We start from the raw sequence: 9068 nt of genomic DNA, 5'->3' as shown, positions 1-9068 counted from the left end.
CAAAGAACTGTCAATGAGTGAAAAAGCAACCAGTGTCCAAAGAAAAACTTTTAGAGTCCTTCAGAAAGCCCAGAGGATTATTGCTGAAGATCACTTTAAAATAAAATATAAAGAAATGAGGAGTGGGGCAAGACTTTTGCAAAGTCCTGTAAATACAGCTCACTGCTATTATCAGAGAAAGTCATAAATGTGGGATTTAAACTTATTAAGAGATGAAACGTCATAAGTTGATGTTGTTATTTGAGTATGCAGTAGTACACAATTCTTCTGACAATTTAAATGTCGCTGTAGCATTAAGAGTCTATTTTCAAGAGTAGGCAGCCAGTTATTACTGCAGAAACATCAAACAAACCAGCTATCCAAAGTTGTTTTAGTGGTAAACTAATATTAGGAAACCAAGCAGGTTGCATTAAAGAACAGAAGCTTTTATTACTTGCTTGTTAATAACATTTGTATAAAAGAAACAAGATTTAATCCCAGTGAAAATGTCTGTATCAGCAGTTAAAAAAACAAACAAAAAAAAAAAACACATGATGATGCATCTTCTTTCTGCTGGCAGAGTGGCCTAATCAGAGTCATTTCCTTCATCTGCATCATCCTGCAGGAAGAGAACAATTATATTTAAAAATAAAAAACAGATTTTCAATGTTAAAAAAACATTTTAAAATAAATGTATCTTCTTGGATACCTGTTTTTTAACTTTATCGTCTTGCACTTCAATAGATGTGGCCTCAAAGTCATGGATGGGGAGAGTGGCCATCCAGCAGACCATGGAGCCCTCTTCACACTCAGTCTCAATAATGGTGGGGTAGATGTGTGCCTCTTTAAAGGCCTTGATTTCCTCCTCCTCGCGATCCCATTCCAGCTTCTCATGCAGCCCGTCCCCCCCAAAACGTTTGTTGTACCGGTCAAAGTGAACCCTTTCCAGGATGAGGCCAAGTCCCGGAGCTTTGGGGACATCTACCTTCTCATGTCCCCAGCTCCGCTCCATCACCTCCTCCTTTGCATAGCCCTTGACCACTGCAATCACCAAGCCAATCATCTTGCGGATTTGATGCAGCATAAAGCTCTGGCCTCGCACAGTAATCACTGCAAACTCATAATTTCTGCGGATAAAAGGCTCCCCACAGGACATCTCTGTGATGTAGCGGCGGGCACTGGGGTCGCTTGGAGCCTTCTGAGAGGTGAAGTTGTGGAAGTTATGTGTGCCTTTGTAGAGAGCAAAAAGGCGATTCACCTTCTGTAGTGTCTCTGGTTCCAGGCGAAATGCTGCTATATTCCCGGTATCATAGTCTTTTGGGGAAAAGGCCAGTGTTGGAAGCATGTACGAGTACGTACGAGCATCACAGTTATTTTTAGAATTGAAACCCTGCGTCACCCGTTTTAGTCCTGTGGGTTCAAAAGTTGAGAAAAAAAATGAATCATACACACTCATGCCAACAGTACTCATCATACCAAAAACCTAGACTTGTAATTCACAATATAAAGTAGTGTCTCACCAAGCACTTTGATCTGCGGTGGCAGATGCTCGTTGATTTTTTCAATGATATCATCAATCAACCTCACTTTTAGAGACACCACTTGGCCAGCAGCAGACACACCCTGAATACATTCATATAAAAGTCAACGACATAACTCAACACATAAATAAATACTAACAATGAAATACACAATTTAATTAATTCTTATTAACAATTACATGATGACAAGAAATAAAACCAGCACAACATTGACAGATAACACGTAAAGATACATATCCTCTAATCTGCCTTGTTGGCCAAGCTTTGACCAGTAAATTCTTATTGTGCACTGAGCACATACCTTATCTGTTCTGGCACATCTTTGGAAAGACATCTTCTTCATCTCATCACCGTGGTTTTCAGGAATGCAGCCAGATTTAATAAGAGCAGCAACCAGATCATCTTCAATGGTCCTGAACTGAGAGTTTCCAGGATTTCTCTGGAATAAATAAATAAATAATGAAAATAATAAGGATGTTGCACTTTATTGGCCAGTGTTTTCTATGTGCCATTGACTGCCACTAATTATGATGACATTCACTGATGGCAGCGGCTGATCTTCATCTGTTTCCACCAGTCTCATATCTAAGATCTGTTTCATCCAGCCAACCATTGACTTTCTTCAGCTTATTCAATTCAGGGATATGGGGGGCTGGAGCCCATCCCAACTGTCATAGGGTAAGAGGTGGCAACACCCTGAACAGGTCGCCAATCTGTCACAGGACTAACACAGAGAGGCAGGCAACCATTCACACTCACATTCACAGTTTGGAATCACCAATTAACCTAAACCCACTGACAGCATGTCTTTGGAGTGTGGGAGGAAGCCTGAGTACCCAGGGACAACCCACAGACACGGGGAGAACATGCAAAATCCATAGCTAGATGGAGGAGTCAAACCCAGGACCTTCTTACTGTGTGGCTCACCTAAGATCTGTTTTTATAAACGTATATAACTACATTTATTCTCTATTGTCCACCCCAGAAGGGCATCCGGCATAAAAAATGCCAAATGAAACACATGGAGCTACCTGCTGTAGCGACTCATGAATATGTGAGCAGCCGAAATAAGCTTTTATCAAAAAAGTGTGGTAAAGGGCAGAAAAACTTTAAAACAAGACAACTGCAGAATATAAATGTATCTTTATCTGTTGTACAGTGTCCTTGGGTGCTTTGAAAGGTTCTATTTTTAAATAAAATGTATTATTATCATCATCATTATTATTATTATTATTATTATTATTATTATTATTATTATTATTAATACCTGCATCCCGTAATATCCTTTTCCCGAGTACGCCATGAGCAGGACCACTTTCTTCTTTGGATATTTCTTTTCATCTTCAGCGTGTTCCCCATCTGTCTTCACCCTTTTAGCTGCCTGGACCTTCTCAGCAGAGTCTTCATTTTCCTCATTGGTCCTTTTTAACAGTGTAGCTGTCTGCTTATCCATGCCTCCTTCACTCATCGTGCAAAAGGGCTTATAAAGACCCCCTGTGAAGGAAACACAGAAATTAAACAGTGACAGCTACTACCCTGTTCTGTGATACACGGATTGAGAGGCCTTTTAAGATTGGAAGTACGATAAAGACAATATAAAGGTAATAAATCTAAACAAAATAGTAATAAATAGCAAAAATCGGACAGACACTCGTGATGCCTTCTACATTTATACTGTGTGGCGATAAAACACCTTCACAAACAAATATACTACACATAAATATATATATGTTTCCCACTGATGCATTTGTTTCCAGTTGGTTCGATGAGTGAATTAAGATACCAGAAGCTAACCAACCACAGTCTGGAGACTGCAAATGCACATACTGTCACATAGCTTCTGTCAGGTTGGCTTACCGTTTGTCTTTAACGTCTGTCGGTGGTTAACTAAGGCACTCAGCAGCGGTCTGACCCGAAACATGTCACGCTAAACCATCTTTAGAAGATCTAGCAGCTAAAAGAGACTGCAAAAGATTCAATCTGCTCTACCAGCTGAAAAGCCGAGGCTAGCGCGTATTAGCGAAGAATTTAACAAACTAAAACCAACTTTAAAAAGGTCTCCTAAATATTTAAACAAGGTTAAATAACCACGCTCATAAACATATATGAACACCGGGGAAACTGTAGCTAAGTCCCACAGAAACGCTCTGTAGTAAACCTGCACATACAGGCACATGCACACATGGAAAAGCCAACTTTGACCTCTAACAAAAATCTCGCGAGACTGTCGTCATTCTCCTTTCTGCTCTTGTCATCGCGAAAAAATAAAGTATTTAAAACAAACACAGAAAAGGACATTAGAATTTAACTCTTTGGGGAGAATTGTAACCGATATATACCTCTTTGTCCTTCTTTGATTAAATTTAAACTTTATTAACTATTTAACGCCAAAAGGGTACAAAAAGGTAGATATGACTATTTATACTTTTTATTAATTTAATAATAATATTCGTGTAAATCAAAAGTCTTTTTTATAACTACAACATAGGATAATTTTCAGTGTAACAGGAAATTATCAGAATCACAGTCTGGGCAGGCGACTCAAAAAAATTTGCTGTCTTGAGGTAGCAATGTAACAATAATGGCTCAGTGTGTTTACATTTAATAGGGAGAATAGAAATTAAGAAGATAATAAACACATGCCTACAAACTAAAGTTACATGGAACTAAGAGGAAATTCATATGTAGTTCTGTGCATATGTAGTAATATTTTCGACCACTTGAGAGCAGCAAAAACCAGTAAACACATTAATAATCATGTTTTCTTTTTCTTTTTTTAAATTCTTTTTTATATGAAGAGAACAAGTTTAAGTGCTTGCGGTGTCATCTTGCTTTCTTCAAAACAACAATGGTGTCAGTGCAGACATTACTGCAATGATCCTTTTGCTTTTTGCTGTTCGCTTCAGGATCTTGAACAGTAAAGGGAGTAAAGGACACACAATAAATTATATTATTAATCTAACATTAGATATTTATCATTGACATCTCAGGGAAGCCTAATGTGCTAAAGGCAAAGGCTAACCCTCACCGCCTTGTTGTGAAAGGTAGCTGTTTGTTTCTTGAGGGTTACAAAGACCTCACCTTTGCCACTTATAACATGCTGTGTTTATACACAGGTGTATAAACACTAAAGTCAAATTATGGAGACAAACAGGTTAAGCACCCAGTGTGTTAAACAGTGTGTTTATGTCTTTCCCAAGAACAACAAGGAATGTGCTGGTTTCCAAGTAACAAATTAACGTTGCCATCCTTGAATGCCCTTATACAATTACACTTTTTTTAGAGAGCCTTATAAGGTGATCAGCTAGTTTTATGCTGAAAACCCAAAGCCAAACATAGGCAAGGTATGGTAAAAGGGCCTTGGTTTCAACAATTCGATATCACACAGTGTATGAGCCCATTTTTCCAGTAAAGTTAGAACTAACTGGATGCTCGACTGGGACCATTACTGTAATATAGTGATTCTTGAAGATTTGTAGAACAGCTGATAAATGTAGGTGAATAAAGGAGCTCAGGGGTGTACTTTTCTGTTAATTTATGACTTCATACAGCCTTTATACAGCCATCTTCACCACAGTATTCAACAAGGGTATGGCTTGTTGAATACTAGCTTAACCATAAAGATAAAGATACATCTGGGGGGGGGGGGTTGTTTTGTTTTTTGCAATTAAAACATTGCACAACAAACTAATCACATCATTGATGAACAAGGAGTAAGGTTCAACCACTGGTCTAAGTCTTCCTTTTATTCTCAACGTGCTGAGAGGTCTCATCCTAAGACTTGCAAGATATCAATCTAAAAAAAAAGAGTTCCCAGCATGCCATTCAGCATACTAACAAAACAGACCTAAGCCTTTTTTTCCTTTTTTTTGCAAAGCTTGCACTCACCTGTACTCCTGTGCGCACTGATATATCCTCATATGAAAACAACTACAGTAGAACTTTTATGAGACTGGACTGAAACTCACTCCTTCCCACACATAAAAATGATTAAAAAAACTATCCTCATTGTCAGCAACAACATCCACACCATCTATTACCCTGCTGGCTAAGTTATGTAAGCCTCTGATTGTACCCGACATTAGAAGAAAATGGATTTATTTTATGTGCAAATACTGAAACAGGTTCTGTATGAGTTTCACTGTCCTTAAATTCATTCTACTTAGTCCCGCATCTTGATTTGTTTACACTACATCGAGGAAGAGGTGCTTCAACTGTCAAGTGATAATTGCCTGTCCTTATTTGAGATAAGGGCAGTGACATACCACTTTGCTTTCAAACTGCAACCACTTTGTGATCATACTTTATTTTTGAACATTCATCACACTGCAGTAAACAACTAAAGTGACCAATCATGGCTCCACTTTGGTCCATTAATCCACAGTACCTACTTCAACGTAAGTACACCGTGTCATTTAGCTGTCCTTTTCTTTTTTTACTTCATGCGACACAAGGTGAGAAGTGTTTTATTGATTTAAAATTTGAGGGGGAAAAGTCACAATAATGCTCATGATTGTGCTGCCAGGATCCTTTTTTTAACAACAGGATCTGTGTTTTCAGCATAACAGCTAATAATAATCAAGTCTTACCAAGAAAATAATACATCCATCCACTTTCTTTACCTCTTATAACCATTCAGTGACATCTCTCTTTTGGATAGGGCGATCCTATAAAAGCTGTTTCATCACAGGATAAAGGTGAACACTCAGAGCAACTTGATGCTGGTATGCATTAACAATTCATGATAGGAGGTCGAGTGGATCCAATGCAAGCACAATTCCCCAGGGCCACCAGATTCTCCACACTGGAGATGTAACTATAGTTAAAACTATAGATAAAGCAGTGTTAAGCAAACATTCAGTTAAAGCACAGTTACTGCTGTTCATTCCTCATTTTTTATCTGAAGCTGTCGTGTGAGTAGCTGACTGACGTTTTATTTTTTATTTTGTTTTCAAGCTATCTTTTCTATCCTGCAGAGAAAGCTCTGACTTTCCTTCTCAGTGAGGAGGAAAGTCTCAGTGCGGCAGCACATATTAATCTCCGTGGCTGAAAATAACTTGTCTTTTAGATAGACAGCAGATAGCGCAGTCTGCAAAGCCGTTTTACGCAAGCAACACTATCTCAACATCTTTGGTGTGTTTGATTTTAACAGCTTAAAGCATGAAACTGGATTTTTCTTGCTATAGGCAGCCTTTTCCCTAAAGCAGTCATGTTTCTGTGAAAGAAAAGTTAGACATGGCACTGACCAAGCTGACTGTACGGTATCAGTTTAAAGATGGTTTCTTGGACCACTTCCACTGATAAATTCTCTCTGACACAACGTTAGAAGGCCAGGGAGCAAAAGATAACGCTGACTATGTTATATCACTGGTAAGGCTGGTTTGTAAGTCTGCCAGAGACTACTGGGATTCTTTTCATACAACTCACACTGACAAATATAAGATAATAACTCCGATGTGTTAAGTATTGCATTTATTGAATGAGCATAGAATTTATTAACATACACAGTAATGTTTTACAGGGTTGTAGATATGAATGCTTCAGTATAGAATTGTTGAGTTTTGTCAGTACAGTTAGCAAACATAACAGAAACCATTTAAGCTAATTCCTTCATCCGTTACTGAACATAGCATCTACACACATCCCCACTGCTTTGGTCTGGTTACAGATTCAGAAGCAGTCTATCTCTCCACAGTGTAGTGTAGCACCTCTTACAATTGGCTAGTTAAGGTCTTGGAGTCAACACTGTCAAATTACACACCTAATTTGTTACAATAAGCAAGTAAGCATTTTCATGGCATCATCAAGTGTCACTTTGAAACTTGTGCTCTATATCAACAAATCTTGTATTAATCCTGTTATTTTATTTGGAGAATACATCTGTGACTCCAGACTGCTATCATTCTACAGTGCAGTGAAAAAGTATCTGCTCCTTCCAGATTTATTTTTTATTTTCTTTCTTTCTTTCTTTCTTTCTTTCTTTCTTTCTTTCTTTCTTTCTTTCTTTCTTTCTTTCTTTCTTTCTTTCTTTCTTTTGCATATTTGCCAAACTTGTTTTAGAAATTTTACTATTAGACAAAGATAACTGGAGGAAATACAAAAGGCAGTTTTTAAAGGATGACATCATTTGATAAGGGGAATAAAATGTCTACCCAAAGCTACCTAGCCCATGTGAAAAAGTAATTGCACCCTCAACTTAATAACTGGTTTTACCACCCCTGGAAGCAAGAACTGCAATCAAGTATTTGCAGTAACTAGTGAGTCTTCCACAGTGCAGAATTTTTGTCCCACTCTTCTTAAATCAGCCACATTGGAGGGTTTTTGAGCATGAACAGCCTGTTTAAGATCATACCAACGATCTCAATCAGATTTAAGTCCAGATTTTGAATAGTGCTCTCCAATGCCTGATGTTTTTCTTTTTTTCTTTTTATTTTATAGTCATTCAGAGGTGGACTTACTGATGTGTTTCAGTTCATTGTCCCGCTGTATTGCCCAAGTGTGCTTGAGCTTAAGGGTAACAGCTGATGGCTGGACATTCTCTTTCAAAAAATTTTGGCAGAGAGCAGAATTCATGGTTTAATTTTCCCCAAAGTCTTGGGGGTCATCAAAATGTTTTTTGGCAGATATGAATCAAGTGTCTTCTTTGTGGTTAGCAGTGTTTTTCTCCTTGAAACTCTCCTATGAATGCCATTTTTGCATCTTTTTCTTATTGTTGAATCATGAACTTGAATCTTAACTGAGGGAAGTGAGGCCTGCAGTTCTCTAGATGTTGTTTTGGGTTCTTGTGTGACCTCCTGGATGAGTCATTGATGCACTCTTGGAATAGGTAAGCCGGCCACTCCTGGGAAGGTTCACCACTGCTCCAAGGTCTCTCCATCTGTGGATAATGGGTGTAATGGTGGTTTCCTGGAGTCCCCCAACCTTCAAAGTAACTTTGTAACCCTTTTCAGACTGACTTTGAATGACAGAATGACTCAATAAATGAAATAACCATTTTTAAAAAAGAAATTTTTTTATTAACTCTATTTGTCTTTGGCTAATAATTTTATTAATTCATAAGGGTCTGGCAGTAATCAGATCTGGGTGTGATTAATGAAACTCAAAAAGCTGTGTGTGTGTGTGTGTGGGGGGGGGGGCTCACTTCCCACAGCACTGTGTATATGTATTATAACCAATATCCTATAGTACAAAATTTTAGGCAATTTTTAAAACTTTATCTGTTATTATTTTGAAAACAGGAGAACGGATATACTAAATAATTGATTTGCATTAGCTAATTATTTACAAATAATGGTGAAGCTATGTTATTGGACTGTTACTTTTTCTGGAATGTTCTATTATGAAAGTACAATTTGCCTCAAAAAAACCATGCAAATTACGATAGTTGAATATCAATAACAAATCATGTCCTTACAGTAAAAATCAATTACATAAGTATTTTTTTAAAGATACGATTGAAAATCATTCCGACTCACTGTCACATGTACAAACTGACTAAACACATGCTCCAGTGTACTGTTCCCACCGTGCAATGACGAAAAGCACTGA

At 37.9% G+C, this 9068-nt stretch overlaps 1 protein-coding gene across 1 annotated transcript; it reads right to left on the bottom strand.

The window, feature by feature from the left end:
- Positions 1 to 404: 404 nt before the first annotated feature.
- On the bottom strand, positions 405 to 3723 carry pus1 (pseudouridine synthase 1). The gene is made up of 6 exons (XM_085281220.1): positions 3378 to 3723; positions 2788 to 3014; positions 1822 to 1959; positions 1500 to 1602; positions 689 to 1389; positions 405 to 598 (listed from the first exon to the last, which is right to left on the bottom strand). The coding sequence occupies exons 1-6, from the start codon at positions 3439 to 3441 to the stop codon at positions 566 to 568; spliced, it is 1266 nt and encodes a 421-aa protein (XP_085137346.1). The 5' UTR covers positions 3442 to 3723; the 3' UTR covers positions 405 to 565.
- Between the last annotated feature and the right edge of the window lie 5345 nt (positions 3724 to 9068).

The sequence above is a fragment of the Mchenga conophoros genome, linkage group LG7, assembly GCF_057382185.1.
Source record: "Mchenga conophoros isolate Kocher_MC1m ecotype Shallow Benthic linkage group LG7, M_conophoros_male_GT1.1, whole genome shotgun sequence".
Classification (NCBI taxonomy): Eukaryota; Metazoa; Chordata; class Actinopteri; order Cichliformes; family Cichlidae; genus Mchenga; species Mchenga conophoros.
Note: the sequence above shows the minus strand (reverse complement) of the source record. Positions and strands in the feature narration are given on the sequence as shown.